Here is a 26,422-nt window from a genome sequence, read left to right on the forward strand (position 1 = left end):
CCCACCTCTCGTAACGCCGTCTCCTCTCTTTCTGATTTCGTTCCTAGATGGGAAATGCTGCGCTTACGGCGAGTAAACAAACCACCATTCCATCTGCTGCCGTCTCAATTGTTTGAACAATTCCGAACCTTTCATCTCCACCTTTCCAACCCAAGTCAACTCCTTCAATTACTTCTAATGTCGCCCTCCTCTTCTTCTACCACCGAAAAATGGCATCTCTCGGCCTTCTCTTCCTCGCTCTTCTTCTTCTTCCTCCTCTCGCCGCATCGATAACTGATCCCTCCGAAGGTGGGCTTTCGGATTTCTCTCGATCCACCTCCGCATTGATGATTTTTAACATTTAGTTGTTTTGTGTTCTCCTTGTTTTATCTCAGTAGAAGCGCTGCGACTCATCTTGGATCAATGGGGAATCCAATACTGGGACCTCAATAGTGACCCCTGCACTGTCAAATGGCCTGACGCGAGTCCTAGGATCAATTGCTCTTGCCCTTCATCGCAAGACGGCATCTGCCATGTCATTAGCATGTGTGTACTCTTCCGATCGTCTTCTTTTCCCGGTCTTCGGATTCTTGACTTCTGAATTTGGACAAATTTTGGAATGTGGTTGTTTGTTGAGGTTCTTTTCAGGGATGCCAGCGGTCAAAACATTGTCGGCAAAATTCCGATGGAGCTCTTCAATTTGTCTGAGCTTGTCTACCTGTGAGATGAACTCTCGCGTCGTTGATCTTGATTTCTTTTAGTTACATTGATCACTTGATGCCTGTATTAATCATGTATTAGGGAACTGCCGACGTTTATATTTGAGTTTATTGGTTGATGGATGCAGGGATTTGAGTAAAAACATGTTGAGTGGTCGATTACCTCCAGAAATTGGCAGACTCTCCAATCTGACATACTTGTGATTCTCTCTTCCTTTATCTTTTGGTCCATCAAAATACTTAATTGTTATATCCTACAACCTGAATGTCCTGTTAATTTCTCATTTAGGAAATTGAGCACGAACAATCTGTCGGGCCCTTTGCCGCCAGAGCTTGGGAACCTTACCCGATTGTCTTTTCTGTACGCCAACAAAACTTTGTTTTTTTATGCATGAGTTAACTTAATGAAGGAAACAATTGTTGGTGATTTGGTCTTCGGTCATTAATGCATTTACAGTAGTTTGAGTTCAAATAGATTCTCTGGTTCCCTCCCCAAACAACTTGGAAACCTGACATCGCTGCAGCACTTGTAAGTATCTCTTTTTCTCTTCTTGAGGTCTATGATTTGGCAGCGTCCAGCTGCATTTTCTAGATTATAATTGTTATGAATGGTGTGGCATATGCATTAATTTGTTTCCATGTTTATAAGACAGTAGCCATTATTTATTCTATCTCAAGGACACTTCCCTTTTTCTTATGACTAACTGACTAAGCATATGCACTTGGTTAGGTACTTTGATAGTAACGAAATAAGTGGACGTATTCCCAATGAGTTAGAACATTTAAAGAACCTTACAACCTTGTAAGTTACCTTTATTCTCTTTATTAATGTACATGTTCTCTTCTTAAGGATGCTGAATCCTGTTGCAGATGGGCATTTGATAATGACATCAATGAGGAATTGCCTCCATTTATTGGGAACTTTACTGAGCTCAGAGATCTGTATGCCCATGTACCTTAGAGTACTTGCTTCGTAATAGTTTCATTTCTTTGTCAGAATCTTCTAAAGCCAATTATTGTTTATTTGCTAGAGAAATCTATGGGACATTACTTAGTGGACCTATTCCAGGAAGTTTCTCAGCACTAACAAAACTGGAAACCTTGTAAGTTGATACTGTTGTCTGACTTTTCTTCCATCATAATGTCTCCTATTAGAAATGTCAATCACATTTTTTGCTTATATTTTTGGATGTTATACTATAAGTGGTCTGCATATTATGATGAAAACTATTTTTGTCCTCTCCAGAGCTAACTTACTGAGCCATAGAGAGATACCAAGAAAATTGGCATTTTCAAAGTTGGTTCTGGATTGAAGTTTACTATCAATTGGGATCTTCCTGTATTTGTGTGCAGAGCTAAACATTTTTCGTGATCATTAGTCCGAGGTCATCGGTGTACCCAGAGGCGACAACGAAGCAGGGCATCAAATTACTAAATAGAGATTAGAGACTAATTTATCCAGATATAATTAAGTAAATGTCACTATATAATTATCAATATATATAAATTATAAGATAAACTAAATCATTCTTTAAACTTACATAAGCATTTCAGAATTACAAAATTGAAAATAACAGAGATAGAGGGACATATGGAGGAAGAGAAAGGAAAAAGAAAGAGAGAAAAATAAGAGAGGCAAGAGTTAATTGAGAGAGGAGGCTGAGAGAGACAGAGCAAGGTTGCCGGAGTCCGATAGAGAGAGAAAGCAAAAAAAGATAAAAAACATACTTGAAGTTGCCGGAGGTTGTAAAGCATGATCTTCTCAGAGATTCTTTGTTGGACGTTGACAAGACTATATTAGCGTCAAGTCGCTTGGGATGGGTGGAGGGAACGTGAGAGAACCCTCTTGTTCTAGGCTCCATGAACATGATATGATGTCCCTGGGTCAAATACCGATCAGATCCATAAAGGATCCGACTTAGGGATGTATTGGTTTTTGGATCCATGCCCTGTATGTCTTGTGGCATTTTAGTATACTTAGACAATTATGGGAAAAAGATGAGGGAGACTACTCTTTCGCCACTCGCCGTCAACCTCGTCGTCGCCGAAAGAGTGGCGATGATGAGATCGAGGTTGATGGTGAGCGGCAAAGAGCGAAGACAAGCAACGACAAGTGGATTGCTGCTAAGAAAGATGTTGTACGACACTCCTCATGCCATGTGCCGGTATGCCACTGACACGGCCATCGTTGGGTTGTAGGTTAAACTATTTTAATCTAATAAACTATCAAAACATTCTACTAGCATTATGAATAGATCAGTTCTTAGAACTAGGATTAGTATATGGCTACTCAACTAATGAACACTTCACAAACAAATATATTTAAACACCTTGTCCTAAAAGAAATATAAATATACTTGCGAAGGTGAACTACAATCAAGAATATCTCAAATGTGGTGACCTAAGAAACTACAATTAGCCTCAACCAATAGAATGTTTATTTTTGAAAGAGTTCTGTTTTTATTTTTAACTCAAGGACGAGATGGAAAACACAAAAACCAAGACTAAAGACTCAAGAAAAGCAAAACAAGCAAAACAAGCAAGTCCCACAAAAAATGTACACAAAAAAATGACTAGGTCATAAAATAAAACCAAATTGTTCTCGCTAGATAGAATATTCCACTGTGAGATCATTCAAAAACACCATTCCAAATGGGTGCTAAATGATCACTCTTCCTAATCCATGTTGCCTCATCTTTACCTTCACTTCATTTTTACGAGATATAAGCGAAATGCTATGTAGAAGCATGCAAACAGTCTAGACAATCACATATACTCATATAGCATTCAATCATCAAATCAATTGTCAGTATGCAAGTTATTGTACCTTGGTGCATAGGTTCGTGTGGTTCAAACCTTAAAGGGCTTGTTATAGCGCATATTGCATTAAAATTTGATACGGCTCTTAATACCACAATTGTGATAAGTAAGAATATGTAATTTTCCTTGAAAATCATTCTTAGGTATATTATGTTTTACATCATTTTTTCCAACATAAACATGCTTAGAAATCATCACATCATAAATATAAGAAGCACATGCATCACAACAGATTTTACAAAACAAGGAGGTGACAATACTTTACAGTGCTTTCCGATAAAAGAGGAAGTTGAAGTTTCACCTTTCTAGGATTTTATGAATATAATGCCATCATTTGTAGTTTAGACATCTACCTCCATCATCATTGGAATCACTTTTATTTTGTTCACCTGCACTTGACATCTCATAATCATCCTCAAATTTATTTGTATCATCTCAAGTAGCTTGCATAGTCTTACCATTTTCCTTACAACTTGGGTAATTTTGAGAAATGTGACAATAACTACGGTATTTATAATATTTAATAACTCCCCCTTGATTTTTTTCTCTTAGAGATTAGCCACGAAAAATCATGATAGTAGAAGATTTACTAAAGCTTTGTTTTTCTCTATGACCTTGCCCCTGAGCTTGTTGCCTTTTGGCAAAAGACAATATAAACCCAAATAGGAAAACCAAAACAATCACGCTAACACGAACAAAATTTTTTTACACAAATGTAGAAAATGGCTCTGAAACTTTCCGTGAGTACTTGCGGCAGATCATACAGTTTTTCTCTAGACTTTGATAAAACACAAAATTATATTTTGTTCACAAATTGCCAATTAGAAATTATGACAATAACGCCCGCACCATAGGCTAATTATAATCATCAATTGGCTAACCCAATTGATCAATCTCATCAATTCAATAAAAATTGAAAGTCAATCGGACCCTATGGAGTCCAATTAAGCTAATTGGAACCAATTGGACTCGAGGAACTTCAATAGGGTCAAATTGAAGATGACGCCCACATCGATAATGCACTTGGAGAGCCTTTCCTACGGTCTGTTTTTCTCATTGTATTACCTTTTATACCTGATAGTCTTCTTAAAGATGCCAAGTCCTCCAATCTTCACACCAAGCTTTTCATGTTTATAACAAGAATCACAAAAGATACACGGAAGGGAACAAAGACAAGATCTAGTCCATGTTGTTTTGAGTTTGCCTTGAACGGATATATAATCATTTTAATTATTTGAGTTTGCTTTATGAATATTTGGAACTAGTGACTGAACCATGATTCATGAGGATCAAAAGGAAATGGCTGTAATCTATTTTGCCACACTAATAAGATTTGTATCGATGTCCAATTTCAGCATTCCAGGAATCAGAATTGGGCAGCTCTAAAGTGACGGTCATAGACATGTCAAAGAGACCTAACTCTTTTGAGGTTGTTTAGGCAGTCAAAATGCCATGTCAATTTCTTTATTTTTTCCATTTATTGACTATAGCTCCACATCCAGGAGGAATTCAGTATGGCTAAGAGAGACAATATATCTACATTTCATGGTCTACCTCATGCATTTTTAAAATTTTCCAATTTGTAAATTTGTTTCTTGTTTAATACTTAATGGAATTGGCTTCCTCCTCTCCGTCCGTAATAAGAATATCTGACAATCCCTTCTACATTAACTAATTGTTACATCGCTTGGTGTGACTGTACTCCTGCATACATCTCTTCAGACCCTGTGTAGGCAGATGTTCTGGGATGCCCTCTCTTTTATATGCTCCAAGTCTTTTAATTGAACTCCTTTCCATCTATTTAGAAGCTATTCTTACCTTGAGAAGTTCTGTGGTTCTTTCACTGATCTTTATTCATTTTATTGTTTAATTTAAAAGTTTATCTGGTGATCTTATACATGACTAAGTTTTAATTGTTTGTTGGCATTTTTACAGGAGACTTGGTGATCTTAAATTGTCAGGATCTTCTCTTTCTTTCTTGAAGAACTTGAAGAATATATCGATCTTGTATGCCTGTATACTTTTCAAGTCCAAACAGAATATAAGCCTCTCCTTATACATAGAAGAATTGACATGTTTTATCTATTGTGAAATAGGTCGTTGAGAAATAGTAATATCACTGGTGAGCTTCCTGATTTTCTTGGAGAGTTCTCCAACCTAACATACCTGTGAGTTTCCTTATTATCTGATATTTTTACTTGCTATGTTACGGGAATATCTTGGTTCCATGCAACATGCAAGTGTTGCATCATGTGATTGCTTATTGGTTTGTCTTTTATTCTTTCCGAGAAGCTTCATAATTAGAAAATATAAGTATATAGGGAATACTAATCTTGTTTTCTAGAAGATCATATAGTTCAAATTTTAAGTTGGAGTTTTGGGGAAAGCCTTTATCTATGCAAACAAATAGAGTATGTATTCCACCACTAGTTAGCAATTAAAAGTTTAGAACAACATCTTTATATATATAACTATATAAGTTTTAGTATCCTCTTTAAATGCTCAGCAGATGGGGTACTATACATTATACAAAACAATACAAAAATATATGATGAGGAAAAGTTAGTGAAGGACAGGCAAGTCCAATATTGTGTGATAGGCAACGTTAACTCTGTTAGAAACTTGTTGTTGCATTTCACTGCTGGTCTGCTAAATAAGTAGGAAGTCATGGTGGTCCAGGAATACAAGTTTGAGAAATGAAATGATAGTAGACATTTGAGATGTTTATGAGATGTTAAAAAGGACTTTAAGTATGCTAATAGCTGATTTAAGAATGAAATTATTTAGTATTTTGTGGAGAAACTATGTACAAGACATTAGACAAGTTTTTGTATAATAAAACTATAAAGTATATACTTCAATGCATCAAGCATAAAGAAGTAAATCCACTTTAATTTAGGAAAAGTAATGTAATTCTAATTATCTGTAAATGCAATGAGAAAAGTCCACTTGCTTGAAAATCGCTAATATCATGGTTAGCTGCAAATCCTCAGCGATCATGATCTTCCTCTGTTCTATAGTCCATGCAATTGGGCAACAACTCTACTTAAGAGAGAGACCCGCATTATGGCTACATCGTTTGCAGAATCCAAAATATTATGACAGTAATATTTGCTGTCTTTTGTGCCAAAATTACTCTCATTTTCCTCCCCGAAATTTTACCACAGATACTCTTGCTCTCTCCTTTCCAATTTTCCCTCCTATAGCAATCTCCACTAAGATTAGAGGGCTCCTACAATGCCAAGAGCTACCAAACAAACTCTTTTGCTAGAGGCAATTGGAAGCAATTTAACATGGGGCAATATTGCTTAATTGAACCTCAACTGAGCGAAGGAGCCATCCAATGGATTCAGCCATGGGAAGAGAATTGTCAATACGCAAACCAACATCCAAATCAAGTGGGAGATGCAGACGAAGTCATTTATTAAAGAAATCAAGACAGCAATCATCCCACTGATTAACTTCCAGAAGATAGGAAGAAAGAGGTCAGGGAAAGGGGAGGGGCACCTAGACAGGTTAGGAGGAGAGGGATGATGCTAAACCAAAAGCTATACTTAGTTACTTACAATCAAATCTAATTAAAAGTTGCACCAAATATCATAATTTATTCTGATTTAGTAGTCACCGCTATTTATATATTAATGTTTTTCTAATCACCAGTTTGCTTAAGATAATAAGTGGAAACCCTGTAATACTTCATACCCTATATTTTGATGATATTATGGTTCAGAAGGCAAACCTGGGTTGGATTTATCAAATAGTGTATGATGGGAGTGCATCAATACTGGTATCCTCTTTAAATTTAATTGACATAATTACCAAATTACTGTTTTGGATTAGGCTTTTATGAAGTATGCTTTAGCAATGTTACCACTTGCTTCAAATTTAAATTTTTTATGATGGATTAACTATCGATATGCAAAACATGGGGTGAAATAGCAAATTGTACTATTGCTGAACAGTAGGGTGTGAAATGAAAGTTTTCCAAGATAAAGAGGGGGCTTATGCAAAAAGCCCCCTAGATTAGGAAAGTCCATTTCAGTGCTTTTCTTAAACAATATCAGCATATCTCTTTAAATATATTATATATGCATGTTATGCAATATTTATAATTAACATTATGTTTGTCTTTTTGTTCTAGTAAGAAATGATGTCTAAGGTCTTCAAGCAATTGCTGTTTTGACTTTGACAGGGACTTAAGTTTTAACATGCTGAGTGGCAAGATACCAACATCATTTAACAATTTTACCTCCTTAAGGCATCTGTAAGTTCAACTACTCTTATATTTTCTCCATCACTGAGTATTATTTTTATTGTAGGTAGTTAAAACTTAACAGGGCATTTCAGCGCATAAGGCTCCTGCCTAGTAGGGTGTAGGAGTTAAAAGATGTAGGTTTCCTTTTTGAAGAGGTTGTTTCCATGATTCAAACCAATGAATCCATGACCTCTTGGATGTAAAGAATTGCCTTACGGCCACTCTCTTGTTGTAGTAAGTTAGGTAATTAAAATAAGAAAAGAAGGATTAGTTGTGTCTATGAAACTTAGTTCTTGTATAGGAAATAAATGCTAAAAGTTATACTGGTTGGTATCTTGTTTCCATAATCTAACTTCCTATATAAAGGAATGCATTCCATTACATGGAGGATCTTGCCAATGCAGCCCTAGAAAGAGGAGACTGTCATTTTGGTCCCCATCTTTAAGTAATTACTCTAGTATGTTGTAGTAATACAACACCACCAAAACCTTTAGTCCCCATCTTTTGGGGCTGCCAATGGGTTCTTATCCAAATTTTGCATATGCAAGGGTTTTTGTCAAAACAATGTCATTTTTGGTCTTCCTCACATCCAACTTGAATGACATTTCTCCTTATCATTGTGCTGTGTTGTTTCAGCATAGGCTTATATCACCTGATAGTTGGAAAATATAATGAGCAATATTCCAAGTAGCAGAAACTTCAGAACTAAACTTTAAACATCAATCTGGCAGCATGCATAAAAAGCTGAGGTCAAACACAAAGCTTGATGATGGATTTGTGCGATGATCCACACAAAATATTCTTATAGAGAATTTTGTATTAGAAGATCTGGTCTTTCTTATGGGAAACAACATTTTCTTTCTTTTGGGAAAATTTACTAGGTCTATGACTCACCTTTATGAATTTTTTATTTAACATTATTGTCGTAAAAAATATTTTTAATAGTGGGTTTAAACTATTTACACATTTATGCTTCTCCCGAAGTAGGATGGCCAGCCCAGTGGTGAGCTGGAAGGTCGTTACAAAAGATGAATGTTTCAATGTTTCTAAAGTCGCTGAAAGTTTTAGCCTTTTACTTCTGGAGAGATCCCTGTGGAGAAAAGCTGAAAGTTTCGGTTTCTTATCTCGTAATAAAACATATCAGAGAAGCTGAAAGTTTTTGCATCTTTATAAATGCTGAAACTTTTAGCATCATCAGAGTAGACAGAACTTTGCATTTCTAAAACTATGTTTTCCTCTTACCAGATCTGAACACTCTGCATTTTCTTTAAGTACATAGTATCTAACACATTCAATCCAAGGTTCTGAAAATCAGTATTAGAATCGGGATCGACCGTCCGGAAAAACAATACTTATCGGCCGTATCGGCCATATTGGCCATATGGGCCGCCTGTATCGGATCGGATTTTTTAATTAAATAAAATTCTAAATATTATTTAAAAATATTAAGAAATTTTTAAAAATTTAGAAAAAATTATAAGAAAATAAGAAATAATAATTACTGACATATAAAGCTTAAAAAGTAATAATCTCTCTTCCTTCCTTTCTTTCCTATTCCTCTAATTATTAGTTTGAGGTATCCCACTCTCCCCCTCACTCTCTCTTCCTCTTTCCCTCTCTCTCCCTCTCTTTGTAGCTGTTGGCTACTGCTGTCAACAGTTGACAGCTACCTACTGCAGCCTACAGCTGCTGCTGTCGGGCTAGCTCGGATCAAGATCGGCCAAAACTGGGAACTATGATTCAAACATGCATCATCATAACTGCTTTCTAGTATCTTAAATTCTTCTCCAACTAAGTAAATTTACAATATAAATCAAAGTATATGAACAAGTTTCCAAACAAGGTCAAGTTTACAAGTATGTGAAATTTAAAATCTACAATATAACATAGTCAAAGTGGTGAGTAAGGATGGTCATGCCGATACCCAATTGACATAGGGCGTGCCGAAATCTCATGCCCTAGCATGCTCTGACGTCCTAGTGGCATACCTTTGACATCCCTCTAATATATTTTTCAGGGTCTTTATATATGTTTTTAGTTTAAATATTATATTAAAGTCAATATTATAGTCTTTTATCCTTAGATAATTTTGTAAAATTTCATTAAAGATATAGAAATAATCAAGACATAATTCAACACATAATATGATTGAATACATTCATTAATTGATAATAGCTTAATAATTAAAACCAAAACCTATTTGAACGTAGTTAATCTAACATGTTCCTATACAAATTTTGACCTAATTTGAATGAATTTGACATTAATTTTGGATTTTTTAAATTGGGTGGAAATCTAACATGCAGAAATTTTAGCTAAAAATTATAAAATTTTAGTTCATATATGTTCCTATACCAATTTTGATCCAATTTGAATGAATTTAACATATTAATTTTGGATTTTTGAAATTTGAAGGAAATTTTAGGAGAGATTAAACCTTTGATTCTTACATTTTAAAGAGTATTTTTCATAGATTTGACACCAAAATGGTACATTTATGTAGAAAAACCCGCACAAATAATAGTATTAGCAAAATTAAGCTATATTTATCATTTGTACACCCCAAATTATTCTTGAAAGTGTAAAAAAAAAAAAAGAACTTAGGTCTAATGGCACACACCCCGGCATGAGGCTGTGTTAGTGTGCCGAGGAGTGCTGATATTCTATCGGCACGATAAGTGCTAGTTGGCACGGCCATCATTGATGGTAACAACAAATCTATTACCCTATTAGCTACTCTTTCAAGCCTCACAAGGAATTAGTTTTTTTTGCATAATTGCAGCAAAAACTTTTAAAATATTATAATTGCCACCACACTTTTTGAAATATCATAAGTGCTCTTGAAATCTTGACTCTTCTAGAATTGCAATTATGGTTAGTTTTTTAATAGAACATTCACACAACATTCCTAACATATGGTTATTAAGGTTAAAAAATGCATATAGGTGATTAAAACCCTTCTATCTTGATGTTTAGAGTGTAAATATATATTACCAATTTTCTTTCTTGTAAAGAATATGATTTTATTTTCTTGTACTATGATATTGAGTAATATCAGATTGTTTTTGAATCATTTCAAGCAATTTATACAAGGGAGAAATGGTCTTTTATTAATCTAAGTTCAGTTTTAACCATCATTTGTTAGATTTAATAGTGTAATGGATGGAATGACAATTTTGAAAGAGCTAAATTATTTTGGTCACAATAATGATATTTTGAAGAATTTAGTGGTACTTATGATATTTTGGAAGTTTTCAGTAGAAGAGGAACCAAAAGCCACATATCATAGGTATATGACATAAGGGGAAATAATGATTTTTTGTATTCCAAAGGACAAGCTGCTGAGCCATTTTATAGAGAACTTAGTAGTAGGGTGTCTGTCCTAAATATCTTTCAGAAAGAGAGAAAAGTACTCATTTTTGGTATGGTTTAGGAACCAGAAAAATAAACAGCTGTGAAATATCACTCTCAGCTACTACAAGTCTGGTTTCATTAAATGGTTATGGCATATGATTTAGCTTCTTATTGTTTGTATAATGCATCACTTTTTATAATGAAGTTATACTATTGTCCACAGAGCTCTAATTTCCAAATGTGATGCATATGTCCTGTTTCTGGAACAACATTATAATAAATTTGATGTGAAACAATAGGGATCGTTAGGGTTATAGCCTATAGGGAAGATGATGGCTAGAAAGAGGAAAAGAAACAGAAATGACGTTTCACACCTCCACCCTCAAATTAGAGTTTCACATCCAAAGCTCATGATGGAAACAAATCTCAAATTTCTTCATTAACCCTAACCAGAAAATAGTTGGTCTTTATATAGACCTTATAGTGACAATAAATAAAAAGCACTCACACCCTAAACAACTGCAAAAAGCAAATACAATCCTGAACACTAGAAATAAGTAAATACAAAAAAATATAACTTAGAACTGAATCCCTGCAGGAAGGATCATTAGCTAGTGGCAACCTCAGCACTTATTCATGTGCTTGTACGATGTGTCAGTAATGTCTGCAAATCTTCAGCGTTTTTTTTTTTTGTTTTTTGTTTTTTTTGTTGAGAAAAATGGGCTAGCAAACAGGTAACTAGAAGGAAAATGGGAGGTACGAGGAGTTATAAGGAGAGGAGGGCAAAAAAGTCCTTGAAAGAGACTAGAGAGGAGGGAGGAAAGGGTATTGCCTCCAAATATCAGAGATGGAAATTTGGAGGCAAGGGCTATTCTAGCCTCACGAAAGAAAATTCTCCTATTACAGACCTTCCTAAAGAGCCACCAAAAAAATCCCAATGAAGTGGTTGAAGGCTTTGTGCAAGGGGGCCATATTTTAATGTACCTCTCTTGCGACTAAAATGCCTAAATTGAGGTAGGAAGGTTGAAAAAAAAAAACTTACATGAATCCTTAGGCATGTTATGACACCAATTGAAAAACATAATAGACGCTCTAGAAAATAGGATCTCTTACATGCTATCAATAATAATATGTGAAAACTAAAGTGTGAAAAAGATAACCACGGACACAAAAATTTTTACGTAGAAAAACACTAAATTGGATAAAAAATCTCAAATCCAAACTCGGATTCGAACCAATTACTAAAACTTATAGTAGTTAATAAGAAGCCTACATATCACCGTTGATTCCCATATCTCAACCTTGCTCGCTAAATCCTGCGATACTGCTTTTTATGATAGGTTTCTAAATTTCAGTAACTCTTGAGGTTGATTCTTCTATCTCAGTGACTCTCGAGACGTAGTTCTTAAAACAATTTAACACGTTCCGTCTAAAGCAGAGAAGTGCTTTCTAATAGCCTCCAAAGATGATCTCAATATGATTGTAGACGACTTTCTAAAAGATGATTTTCAAATCAATGCTTAACAGCTCTCTATCCTTTTAGAGATAAAGTTAAATCCAAGTCAAAGTCAGATCTCATTTAACTCTAGAAATCACAAATTACGTGGGCTTTTAGTGCATTCGAACACGATGAGTTCTAGTATGAACCTCTGTATGAATGCCAATAGAATGTATTTGAATGGCTAAAACAAACTCTCTATATGTGCGAATGCAGTGTGAACGATTGCAAAATGTGTTCGAACGCCCTGTTCGGACGACATACTAGACAGTTGAATGCACAGTGCCAGTTCTTGCGCCCTTAGGTATTTTTTCATATTATTTCAACCTTCATAACACTGTTTGAGCACTTCAATGACACTTTGACTTCAAAATCAATTTTTCACTTTAATATTTTTTATCAAATATTTCATAACTTATGCATATGCTCATACATAAAATCTAGACATATTACATGAATATAAATTATATTTTGAAATATAATTTGTTTATTACATAATTACAAATAAAACTTAACAAAGACAAAAGACCCTGACTGTGGGAAGAAGGTTTCCCAAAAGCTGAGGGCAAATGGACACTCAAAGGAAGGTGGTGAACTGGTTGTAAATTGCCAGTGCATAATATTTTCAGCATTAGTGTCCACTTTTTCACGATCCTCAACTTGTTATCCATTATTGATTGGGCCATAGGACTAGTGCTTATAGCCAGAGAATGGATTTTCATTTTCATTTTCATTTTCATATAATTTCCCATGTGTTCTTATATATAACAAATAGTTGTACTCATAGTGCACATTCTATTTGTGTTCCTTGAGATAATGCATTATCTTTTACAGATATTTGGGTACCAATAATTTGACTGGAGTTCTTCCTTCTGATATTATCACTCCCCATCTTGTTGCTCTGTAAGTCTATTGAACTAACTTTCTTTGCTTGCACAGAACCTTACTCTTTCTCAATCCCTAGTTTAGCAATCTTATTCTCATTTTCTTCAGTATATACAATAAGCAGTATGAGATTACATGATTTGGGTGAATGGTTCTTTTGCCAAAACCTCCTTCAAATTTGCAAAATGTTTTACTTTAATCTCGAGGTTCTCTTCTACTTTTGCTTGTGTTTCTATGCATGCTTGCCCATGAGGTGGAATTCTACAAAACAAGTATATTACAAATAAAATGCATTTTGGTGTGTAATGTGATCCTCATGTACCCTTAGCATTGGAGAACAACAAGGTTGTAAGATGTCCATAAAACCAGATGAACTAAAAGCATGGTTCTAAGTTTCGGCCGGTCTTGAGTGAGTTCAGTCGAAACGGATTAAGATTGGCTATCCAAGGTTAGACCTAGTATCGGTCGAATCAGCCAATACCCAATCCATTTTGGGTCAGGATCGGCCGTATCGGCGCAAACTGATCAAAATTGGGAGAGCAAAAGGGAGAAAGAGAGGGAGAGTAAGAAAAAAAAAGAGAGAGAGGAGAGAGATAAAGAGAGCTCGTCGGAGAGAGTGAGAGAAAAAGATAAAATGCTTCATTGAAGCTCATTGGAGAAGCATCGCCGGAGAAGAATCGGAGAGGGAGAGACCGAGATATAAGGGAGTTGGTGAGGGAAAAGGAGGAGAGGGAGAGTTAGTAGGGGGGAAGAGAAAGAGAGAGTTAATGAGAGAGAGGGGGGAGTTAGTGAGAGAGAGGAAGTGGTAGTGGGAGAGAAAATTAATGAGAGAGAGAGAGAGAGTTTGATAAGAGAGTTAGTGAGGGAGAGTAAGAATTTTTTTAATTTGTATGAGAAGGAGAGAAAGTGTGAGTGGTAGGAAGAGAGATAAAAAATTAAGAAAATAATATTTATTCTTAGATTTATATATGAATAATTTATATCTATATCTTATTATTATTATTTTTATAAAAATTTAGAATTTTTTGTATATTAAAATACAAATCGATACAAACAGCCGATACCACTGATACGTATTGTTTTTTTGGATGGCCAATCCTGATCCTAATTCCGATACTTAGAACCTTAACTAAAATCTTAAGCTGCTAGGGAATTGATCAACATTGCACATTATACTTCTAACATACCTCCTCACATGTGGTCCCTATACACTTGGACGAATGAAAGACAAATGGAAAAGGGATTAAACGGGGCTAATGTTGCTTAAACTTCAGACCTCTAGAAAACAAGCTCCAATACTATGTTAGATAACCAATTGACCTAACTAACTTAAGTTGTTAGGTAATGGACCAATAAGCATATCATAGCTTTAACAAGAATAATGGATCCCCAAAGATAATTTAATACTATCTAGACAAAGCTGTATAAATATATCAACTTTGGGGCTCAATAGATGTGCTTGTTGTTAATTCGCCAACTATTCTATAAGATTAAGTTGTTAAGGAATAGTGGTTTTTCTATTTTATATTCTAACATTTTTCTCCACTTCTAGACTTGAGATATTTTGATAAGCTGAAGAAATGGACTTAAATGAATTGAGGGTCTCTTATATTGTTGAACTATAGATGGGACTAGCAGGATTCAAACTTATGACAAGTACTCTATTCTATGTTAACTCAAGAATTACTTTAAAAGGAAGCAATTAAAGAATGATGGTTTTTATTTTTTATTTTCTAACGCTGGTATATATAGTGTACATTAGATAACAAGAATTATCCAACCTTCAATCTCCTTTCTGATGATAAGATTATGATATGTAAAAGTTAGTTACAAGTTTATCTCAACTCTCAAGCATTGTAAAGATAGCTGCATACAATTTTGATACAATGGAGTTGTGTTCTTTTTTTGGTTTTTGATATTTTGGTTGCTGGGGTGGGGATAGGGGGTCGGGAGGAGGACGTTGGGGGCAATGGAATAGTGTTCTATTGTTTGAGAAAAGTTCAAACAAGGACGGGTCCTGGGTAGAAATATGTGTGCTGACTAAGAAATATCATGCTGACAAAGGTACTGTTGCAATATTGACCTCAGCAACCTCTGTTGTTCTTCATTGGCCCCATTGTCATTGCCGACAAGATTTTGACATCCCCATTACACTCACTATTGGAGAGGAAAGATGAAGTGTTCTTCTCACTTCTCACCCTCTTGAACTCAGGATTGGGGTTTCCTTTCCTTTTTGTGTGTGAAACCCAAGGCAAAGATACACTAATTTCAGCATGCCAAGGCGCAGAGTAGTCAAGTGTTTCTCCCTTATTTTTGGTGCAACATCACCTCAACTAGTATCTACTTAAGCATACATTACCATTATGCGGCAACACATTGAACATCCAGACAACATACACACATGCACACAGACAAAGAGAGACTATATTGTCGGGGTTCTCTATTGTTGTCAAGTTGTCCTCTTGTCCTATTGCAAAAGCCACTCATGAGGAGAGTAGCATCTAAGGGCCACTGCAATCATCATCCCTCCATCTTTGTGCCACAGGGGTAGTAAATGATGAACGACATAGGCAAACAGACAATGATTATGCTTTCAAGGGCCAATATTGGACAGCGAAGGTAAATTGCGAGATGACTTGATTTCTCATGTAGGTAGCTTACTACTTACTAGTGTGAGATGTGGCAGGAAGCACCCACAACGCCATATTGCAAATAAAACATTGGTTTAACCAATTAGTTAGAATTTTAAAGTTTAAATTGTTGGGTTGAGGACCTGAGGTCAATAGCAAAACTCATATCACACATTTCTCACCACTAACTTTCTGTCTCTAGGTTTGCACTTGGTGGATATTATATTCTACTTTTTCTTGGAGAACAATCTTTTGTACTGAGTTATCTGTTTTATAGATTGTAACAAAGCCTTCGCCCTGTAGTGTTATACTTGTGTAAGACACTGTTCTATCCGATATATCTCTAATATTTATCACTTTCTTAGTATGTAAGACACTGTTCTATCAGATATATCTCTAATATTTATCACTTTCTTAGTATGCACTTCCTGAAATTTGTTTCCATCTGCAGTTTGGTTGTCATATGGAAGAATCAATCTGTTTCATTTGATTTCACTATAATCTGATCAAACCTGTTCACTCATATATTTTTCACTCAACGATTGCAGAGATGTCTCCTTTAATTCTATATCTGGAGGTCTTCCTAACAATTTTTTAAGACAAGGGTTCTCAATGTATGTAATCTTTTCCTTTTACTGACTATGCATAGACAACAAGATGATTGCACTATATTAGTACTTTCTTCTAAGAAATACATAGTTTGGTTACTCTCATTAACTCAATCACATTTTTATAGGAACTATATTGGAACTTTGATTGATACAAGCACAATATCTGACAGGTGGGTGCCAATTTGCAATAAAATAAGTGTATTGAACTGTTCTCATGTTACAAATTTTCTCTTCTGAAGCAATTGAGGTTTCGGTGCCTCCTCTTTTTCATTAACTTTGAGAAAATGAAACAACTCAGAAACCTTATCAACCGTTTCCAATCAAGACATTGGTAACTGAGTTATTAGATAAAGATATTACTGTTTAATATGAACAACCTAAAATGAATTTTTTAATATACAGAGAAATTTGCATCTTTCCTTTCATTAAATATTATCTCATCTTACACGGTGAGCACAACATAGGGGTATTCATAGAATTTGTCAGAGTATTTCCCTGATAGAATGTTCTTAGTGGATTTGCCTCTTCCATGATGCAGCATAACTTTAGATGTACTTCACTGCCTCCATGAGAATTCATCATGCACTCCCAAAGATTTAACATGTAAGTATAATGTTTGAGATTTAGTTTTTTGTTTCCCTTTTTCCCTGCTTCTATCTCTTTCTCCTCTTCAACATAAATTGTTCAACCTTAAGCTTCTTATGTTGACAATTGCATCTAGTCTATTGGTGCTAGATAGCAGTTACTTATGGTTTTATATAGGGACATGAAGTATTCTGAGTTATTTATGTTCAATTTATGTCCATTATCTGAAACTAATAAAATTGTTAGAAGTTTGAATTTCAATGATTTATGTGAACAAGAATCCAAAGCAGATAAATCAAATCCTTTCTTTTGAGAACAAGTGGGCATAGCCAATTAGCTTTCATTTAGAAACATAGAAGGATACAAGATAAGCAAGGTCTGGGTGTTGGGCTTCTCCATTGCCTCCAAATATCAGAGAATGCAATGAGGAAGCCTAAGGTGGTTCAGACTGCTTTTATGAAAATTCTGCACTTTCTTTTCTTCCAGATAAGTCACCAAGAAATTGCAATAATAACATCAGAGCATTTTACACCAAGCAAACCCGGGAAGGACTGGTGGAGATCTGGAGGGTTCATACTTCTCATGATTTGAAGAGAAGGATTCTTTTGAAGAATTGGAAAAAGAAGGCATGCATCTGAGTATCTGGTGTAAAAAATTTGTCACACCAAGTGTAAGCCAAGCTACCTAAGAATCACTTTCGCAGGAATGTCCTTGGTGTGACTTTTGTCAAGGAAGCCAACTAGAGGAATATCTTGACCATTGACCGAAGGCTAACTTCCATAATAGGGAAGACCAAGCCGTTGAAGTTCTCCTGGAGAACTTCTCCCATAATACATAGCTGAAAAGGAAGACTTCAAGGAAGGTTTATTTGCACTGAATCTCCATTTACTGAAGTCCTTTAGGGAAGAGTCCTTTAGGGGGACCTTTATGTGCTAGCAGGTAACCATCAGGAAGGCTTTCTGCAAGAAAGTGAGGTCCTTGACGATGAGCTTCACCACCAATTGGATCAAGAATTCCAAAACATTCCTGAGATCTACTGTGCAACTTTCACCCAATTTAGGATTTGGGAACCCACTAACCTGTTCATTGCCTTTCTACAGGAATGTGCTTCTAATCGAGTTTAGGCGATCAAATAATCTTCACAAGAGCCTAGAGAATGAGAGAAAGTAGTTGAGAAAACAGAGGGGATGACTTCTACTAGAGTTATCCGGCCTCCAAACCAGGGAGTTTTGGCTAACCAACAAAAAGTATATTCTTAAATTTATCCACCAGTTTCTGACAGCCAAGGGAGGAGAGTCTGTCTGGCTAGAGGGGAAGACCAAGATTTAGAAGTTTGCATATTTTGTTAAATCATAGGAGGAATATATTAAACTTCTTTGTCAAGAGTGCCATGAGCAGAAATTTGAGGGACCAATTTGCAAAATATAGATAACATAGGCTGTTATATGCATATATAGATAAGTTTGCAATACTTTTGACTAAATTTTTTATTTAGCCATTATCATTCTAACTAAGGTTCCGAGTATCAGGGTTGGATCGGTTTCGGTTGCGCATATTAGATCGAACTATTTTTTAATTACGTAAAATTCTACATATTATTTTAAAATGCAGAAAGTTTTTAAAAAACTTTAAAAAAATGACAAGAAAATAAGAAAATAAAAAATACTTTTATATGAAGCTTAAAAACTTAAAAAATATATTAACTTACTCAAAATTCAATATTTTGATGAATATTGAATTCTCTTCTAAATTCTTGTGGTCTTCATCATCATAATCTCTATAAGTTTATAAATAATGATGCCTAGGACTTGGTGCTCCGAAAAGTGATTACATCATACTAGTTATATTATATAAATCTTGGTGTGTAATTTATAATCACCATACAGATCTTGTGTCTAAGCAGACAATAACTAGCATATGAATTTTGTGATGACTCAAAAAATTAAATACTAGATACACCATAATCACAGGAAGCAGCATTCTCATGACGACGTTGCTGATATGTATATATATTTTTCAGTTTCTATATCTTCAATTCCTATGCCATCTAGACTTTTCTCAGCACATGTAAAATAGACAATGTTACCACTAAGTGCATCATCAGGATCATAAGAACTATCATAAATACTGGTAGGTGTACTTTCTCTCATTGTCGAACAACTTGAATCAGCCTCTGCTCTCGTTGTGGTGTCTCCCAATATTTTATCTAACTATGATTTTTCCCTATCAATTTATAATTTGTCCTTTTACCACTCTTATCCATCGACTCAAGTGGTTTTCTTCATCAAAAACATGATTTAAATCAATCAACTGTTTATTTTCTGTCTTTTTCTTAATTTTCTCTCTCAATCTCATATTATAATAACAGAAAACTAACTTCTCAAATCTTTTCATTGTCAATCGATTTTGTGTTTTGGTATGGATTAAGGAGAAAGTAGTTAACTTTTTTTTATACTATGACGAAGATATAGTTCGGTTTAAAATTTTCTACGCTATTGGTGTCAAATTCGGTGCCTCCTTTCATCCATAATAGACTACTACTCAGCTGGAGTATTATAAAATATAGCTACAGTAATTTTAATAGTATTGAATTGCCTAGTTCCCAATCTATATCTTATCATTTGAAATTAGAAATATATTATTGCATACTTTCATAAGATAATTATGTTGAAAGTTAAAACTTAAAACAAATAATAATAAAATAATATAATTGAATTATAACTCACTTATTTATCTCAAATGATTTATTTATGAATGTTAGGCTTAAGCTTGCTGATACCTTCCTAACTTCCAATAAAATTTTAGCATCATTATTGATATTTGTAGAGAACTGAAATTTTGGATTAAGAAAATATTCTATAGAAATTTAAAATTTGTAAGCATTCAAATTTTTAAATATTCATCAATAAAAGTAAATTAGTAAATTAAAAGCATGCCTATTAGCAACGTATATAGCTCTATGTAGTTGCATGGTCCATCTAAAATCAATTATATTCCACCATTTTCTATAAATTTTGCCTATATTTTTTTATTGATTCTTTTGTTATTTTTATCGTATCATATAATAATCATATCTAAACTTGTCATCACTGTCTATAAATTGTAGTACTTTGACAAAAGGCTTAAATACCGCTGTGACAATTGTAATACTATTCCAAAATGTATTTTCAAGAGCCATGTTTTTCAAAATTTTACCTAAAAGTCTTATTTTTAGGTTTTATATTTTTAATTTTTATAGACGACTTTTATGATGTAAATATTTGTATAATATTATCTTTGTAGTGCATGATGCTCTCCAATGCTAAAAAATAAGTGACAAATCTAATAAGACCGAGTCCGATGATTGCTTTATTACTAGTCATCTATATAAGTAAATAAGAACGTAATTATGATTGTATATAAAATTTGTTAACCTTTGACCTTCATATATGACCATATTAATTTTAAGCACTTTGATAATATCCTCTAATATGAGATTAATATAATGTACAGCATATGGCGTTCAACATAAATGAGGTCTCTTTATCATTTAAGTAATTTTCTAGCAACCTTATAACTGACCCCTTTATCAGTAACTATTTAGACGGCTCTTTTTCATCTATTTCTTTTACCATCTTATCCGTCAACTAACAAATATAATACGCACTTTTGAAATGAACAATAGCATCTGCAAATTTTAAAAATATTGTTCACATGCTCAAGAGGAAATTAATTATATATATATATATATTGTAATTTTGAATACTTCACCCATCAAATATCAATGTACAACCGAATTCATCCTAAAATACCGTTAAAATATCTCAATGTAAGTGCCAAACTTATCCTAGAAATTATGATTTTAACTGTATTGCTACTTTTAATTAGCCATCATCATCATTAGAAAAATTGGATAAGGTACCCTTAATTGGTCATCATTGTAATTTAAAATAATAGAATCATGGTACATCTAACATTTTTCGCAAGGTACTTTTTCTTACTTGACATGTACTAAAAATAGATATACCTTTCCTTTTTTCTTTTAATACAAGTTTTGCACTCATATTATTACTTCCACAAAGAATTATCATACTGCTACTTTTCTCTTTTTTTATTAGAATTTTTTTTCGAAAAATATAAGTTTCTCCTGTATTTTATTATTTATCTAGTAATAAAAAAAACATTACTAATAAAGATGTTCATCTGATTACTCTCAAAAGCATAACACAAATTTTTCCTTTTAAGTTTAAGATATCTTTTCTTTAATTTTGAGATCCCTATTTTTAGTTTTCTTGTTTTCAAACTAAACATAAAAAAGTGAGGAAATCGTACTTTCAGTTTTTTTTTTCACTTAATTAAACAAGTAAAAGTAAGAGACTCTTAATTCTAATCTTACATTTTTAGCGCCAAACAATAGGAAGTGGAAAATTTTTGTTGGGAAATAATTTCCTTGAGAACTTCTACTTCCCAAAACCACTTCATTTTACCAATTTTTCGACAACCAAACATGCGACTTTCAGGTAAGAGTGGCAATCGGGTCGGGTTAAGCGGGTTCGGGTCGAATCAAATTCGGATCGGGTCAACATCACCCTAATACGAACACGATCCGTTTATTAAACGGATAACATGATACGACCCGTGTAACTCGTTTAATAAATGGGTCAGGTTAATACGGTACGACCCGTGTAACCCGTTTAATAAACGAGTCGTATTAACACGACCCAAATAATACAGTCATATTTATTTATTTACTGTTTTACCCCATATAAAAATAATATTTACTAATTTACCCTATATAAATAATACATTATACAATAATTTCTTTTCAACTCAAAATTTATACATAAAAATAATAATGTAAGTATTAAGTCGTTAACCATGCATTCAATCCTAACACAAATACAATCCATTATACAATAAACTCTCAATTAACCCACAAATCCTAACACATTCTTCTAATTGCAGTAGTAACAAATCCTACAGTGGCAGCAACATCGGAGATGGCTGCAGCAGCGGCGAGATCCAGTTGGTGGCGGCGAGATGGGAGACGGCTACGGTGGCGGCGAGATCGGAGACGGCTGCAGTGGTCTTCGTCTCCACCACCAGTAGAGAGAAGGATTTCGAGTGTGGCCTTCAGTGGCAAGATCGGAGACAGCTGAGAGAGAAAGATTTCGGGTAAATCTCCCCTTCCCTCCTCGCTTCCTACGATGAGGCCTCCGTCTCCGCTGCCGTCGCCGCCATCACTACCCTCTCCGTCTCCACCATCGCTACCCTCTCAGTAGCCGAATAGGGTTGGGTATATTTAGGTGGTGAAGGAGGACGACGAGGAGTGGAGGAGGTGAGGAGGACGACGAGGAGTGAAGGAGGACGGCAACGAGGAGTGGAGAGGGGTTGGTGGGAGGCGGTTGGTGAGACTTGAGAGAAGGTGTGAGGCAGTGAGGGTTAGGGTGTGAGTTAGGGTTAAAAGTTTAATATTTATATAGTGGGGTTGATGGATTGGTGGGTTAACCCGATCTGACCCGTATATTTAAACAAGTCAAACGGGTCAAAATGGGTTAGTTGCATAAATCCGAACACGACCCGAACACGACCCGATTAATCGGGTTAGGCGAGTTGACCCGTTTACGACCCGAACCCAATTAAACTAAACCCAAACCTGAATAAGAGCCGGATCATCGTGTCGGGTTATTGAGTAAGGTCAATTTTTTTTACCCCTACTTTCAGGTATTTCTGTGTATGATTTTATAAAAATGAGGTAGGGAAAGATAATAGAGACTTAGGAAGATGGTGATAAAAGGGAAAATTGAGGGAAGATATTCTACATGGGTTCGGAGAAGTTGATTTAACTATTTAAGAGAGTAAAGGTGGTTCAACAATGAGTTGATCTAATCTTTCATACCCACTCTCTTTGAAATAAGTACAAGTTTGACACTTATAGCTGAAAATCCCAGTTCATAAAGAGACACCGCCTTAAAGATAGTCAATCTGCAACCTCTTACCAAAATTTTTGTTATGCTCACTGGCCAAAGATCACATAGTGCATAACTCTTGTCAAGCTCACTGGTCAAAGATCACATTAATGGAAGTGAAAATATATGCAGTCAATTTTCCATTTACAAAAGGCAAGTCTTTAGGAATCTATTGGAAGCACACAATAAAGTGATCCAGCTTATAATATCTTAACTGTTGTCCACTAATAGTCTGTAAATAAAATACCGTTCCATTGTCACTGTGAAGGGCAGTAAACTCATTCTGCAAAAAAATTGAAGGTTTCTCACATGGAACAGAAAAATGAGTTCTGCATAATGAAACATGATCTTGTATAAAATGTTTTCTTTTTGTCAATGCTACTCTTATCTTCTGTGTTATGCATATTTTATTTGTGAACATAATGGTCTTACTCTCGGCATACTTATAACTGACTCACTAGTGTGTCATTTATACAGTTGCAAATTCTTCATTTGCTGTTAAATGTGGTGGCAACGAACAAATGTCGTCAGGCATTTACTTTTATGATGACTCCAACAATCTTGGGGCTGCAGAGTTTCACGTGAACAGAGAACATCAATGGGTTGTGAGTAATGTAGGCTCTTATCTTTTGGATCCTGTTAGCTCGATTGTGACAACGAGTGCTGAAATAAATGGAACATTTGAGACAGAACTTTATAAATCAGCAAGGCGATCACCTAGCTCTTTAAGATACTATGCAGTCGGCCTACCTAATGGAACATATAAAGTTGACCTTTACTTTGCCGAGATAGTCATTGATGACTCGAAGTCCTGGAAAAGCCTAGGAAGACGTTTCTTTGACATCTATATTCAGGTATCGACCAACTGCAAGTTGTCCCATAATCACAGATTAAATTTTTACAGCAATTCACCCTTTTGATCAAATGCAGGGTGATATTGTCAGGCAGGATTTTAACATTATCGATGAAGCAATGGGATCTAATAGAGCAGTAGTAAAAACTTTTGAAGCAAATGTTACTAATGGGGTCATTGATATACATTTCTTCTGGGCTGGAAGAGGGACCTGTTGCATCCCAGAAAATGGAAATTATGGGCCATTGGTTTCTGCATTACGTGTCTATCAAGGTACTATCTTCCTCAATATCTTGTTATTGGAAAACTTCCTGGTTGGGAGACTGACATTGTACTCTTCCTTTTCTCAATTTTTGCTTTTGAAGATTCCATTGTGATACCTACACCTACACCTACACAATCCAGCAAGAAGGAAAGAACAGGAGTTCTTGTGGGCATTGCAGCTCTTTGTATAGCCGGTGTAGCGATATTCTCATCCATCGCTTACCTTTGGTGGAAATGGCTTGCAATTGCTGGCATCCAAATTCATAATGATATGCCAAAAAGAAGTTGATTCTTCTCCTATTTTCCATGCCCTGTGTGAGTGATTTAATGTTACCATATGACCGTCCCTCTAAACCTCCTCCGTTTGGTCCAGCATATAAATTTCCTTTGCCAAATGAATGAGCTTGTCTGGACACCTGATATATTGTAAAGATACCGGGAGCGAACAAGAGAAAAACAAAGGAAGTTGGTTATGTACTAGAACTGCTTGTTTATACCGGTGTTGCATCTTCGCTTTGTTGATGGCTCCTTCAGGGAGCAATATTTTAGAGATAAGAATGTAGTTGAGTGATTGAATGCATAACAGACAACAGTCATCACATCATGTCTTGCCATTGTTAGAATGTCGTTCAATGATAAATTATGTGTAACAGATATTGGCTCCTCATTTGCGCCTCATTATTTCTTGTAGTTATATCTGAAAAAGTGAAGGGTTTATTTTGTGTTTTTTTCCTATATATGAGAGAAAGACTGGTCCAAGATGAAAAGGTTTTTCATTATAATCCTTTTCTTTTGTAGAAATCTTCACATTTTGGCATTCCTCCTGTCCAGCGGCCACCCATCAAGTCTGGCTAGTCCTGCCCTTCATAAGTCAATCTCTAGATTTCTCTTGTTTATGGTTTGTATATACTTAATGTTCTTATTTGTGCTTAGTTTGGGTATTTAAAATTCTCTATATTGTGAATTCTATTTGGTATTAATATTAGTTTTGCAAATCTCTCTTCTCTTCTATATTCTAGAAGATATGAAAATTTGAAATCATACCTGGAAATAGAATATCGATATACAATGTGTCAAAGTGATACCTTTCCGCGATTAATGCAGAAAATTAACACATATCACACTATCTCCTTGGAAGAAGAACAAATAGTATGAATGGCATTTACACAAGTTTATATGTGAGGAAGCAGCAATCAAAGGCAGAACCAATAAGAGCCAAAATGGGGTCTCTTCCTACAATTTGAAGTTTTTATTTAATATACTTAGGTAATCATGTGATGCCACCCTCCTAAAAAAGAGTTAGGTTACTCCCTACGTAGACACTACTCTCTATTTTATGTTATAAAATTGTAACAATTGCCAGTTGGTCACATGAGGCTCTACCACTAGATCAATTTGTACTCTTCGTGTAATTAATTCCAAACATACTCATACTATACTTCAAATAAACACTCTTATTAGTGTATAGATATATATATCTGAAGGCACAGGAGAAAATACTATATAACTACAAGATCTGCCACGTACTAACAATTAAGTTATAACTGACACAAATATATAAGCAAATTAGTTATGTACAATGTCATACTGCTATTCCGAGCCTATATAAAAACTAACATTTGTACCACATAAACTCATGACTGACTACAAAATAAAAGTTATTATAACTCAAGGGATCTATTCATGACTTGATTTAGTGAATAGACACATCACAAATCAATGATGTCAAATAAAAAATAACTCATATAAATTAGAATGAGAAGTCTCATATCATGATGAACATATAAATGTGTCCTTGTTAATATGTATTTATGTAAATCATATGATACAAAGATAAAATGCATAGTATAAGCCTGTATGCTACTCGTGAAGCATAGTCAAGAACTTTATAAATTAGAATCAATGATGTCAAATAAAAAATAACTCATATAAATTAGAATGAGAAGTCTCATATCATGATGAACATATAAATGTGTCCTTGTTAATATGTATTTATGTAAATCATATGATACAAAGATAAA

The 26,422-nt window shown here is 34.8% G+C and overlaps 1 protein-coding gene across 3 annotated transcripts; it reads left to right on the top strand.

Moving 5' to 3' along the window:
* LOC140759862 (uncharacterized) lies at window positions 1-25,333 on the top strand. Of its 3 annotated transcripts, XM_073096531.1 has the most exons (19): window positions 17-288; window positions 375-525; window positions 628-699; window positions 827-898; window positions 988-1,059; window positions 1,156-1,227; window positions 1,429-1,500; window positions 1,569-1,640; window positions 1,730-1,801; window positions 5,454-5,525; window positions 5,615-5,686; window positions 7,711-7,782; window positions 13,460-13,528; window positions 16,689-16,754; window positions 16,877-16,921; window positions 17,290-17,354; window positions 23,762-24,138; window positions 24,215-24,410; window positions 24,503-25,333. In XM_073096531.1, exons 1-19 carry the CDS (start codon window positions 210-212, stop codon window positions 24,688-24,690), a joined length of 1,956 nt encoding a protein of 651 aa, XP_072952632.1. In that variant the 5' UTR covers window positions 17-209; the 3' UTR covers window positions 24,691-25,333. The 3 variants fall into 3 exon arrangements, with proteins under 3 accessions (XP_072952634.1, XP_072952632.1, XP_072952633.1); XM_073096533.1 differs by lacking the exons at window positions 24,215-24,410; window positions 24,503-25,333 and adding an exon at window positions 22,281-22,490 and having other exon boundaries at window positions 1-288; window positions 23,762-23,899; XM_073096532.1 differs by lacking the exon at window positions 17-288 and having other exon boundaries at window positions 427-525; window positions 617-699.
* The last annotated feature ends 1,089 nt before the right edge of the window (window positions 25,334-26,422 follow it).

This window comes from Typha angustifolia, chromosome 5, assembly GCF_048772165.1.
Source record: "Typha angustifolia cultivar Huaian chromosome 5, ASM4877216v1, whole genome shotgun sequence".
In the NCBI taxonomy this organism is placed as follows: Eukaryota; Viridiplantae; Streptophyta; class Magnoliopsida; order Poales; family Typhaceae; genus Typha; species Typha angustifolia.

What these genes read in the sequence shown, in the direction of transcription:
- LOC140759862 (XM_073096531.1), top strand. Translation starts at nt 210, where the DNA reads ATGGCATCTCTCGGCCTTCTCTTCCTCGCTCTTCTTCTTCTTCCTCCT. An exon ending in GATAACTGATCCCTCCGAAG is followed by an intron (nt 289 to 374) that starts GTGGGCTTTCGG and finishes GTTTTATCTCAG; the next exon opens with TAGAAGCGCTGCGACTCATC. An exon ending in CTAACAAAACTGGAAACCTT is followed by an intron (nt 1,802 to 5,453) that starts GTAAGTTGATAC and finishes GCATTTTTACAG; the next exon opens with GAGACTTGGTGATCTTAAAT.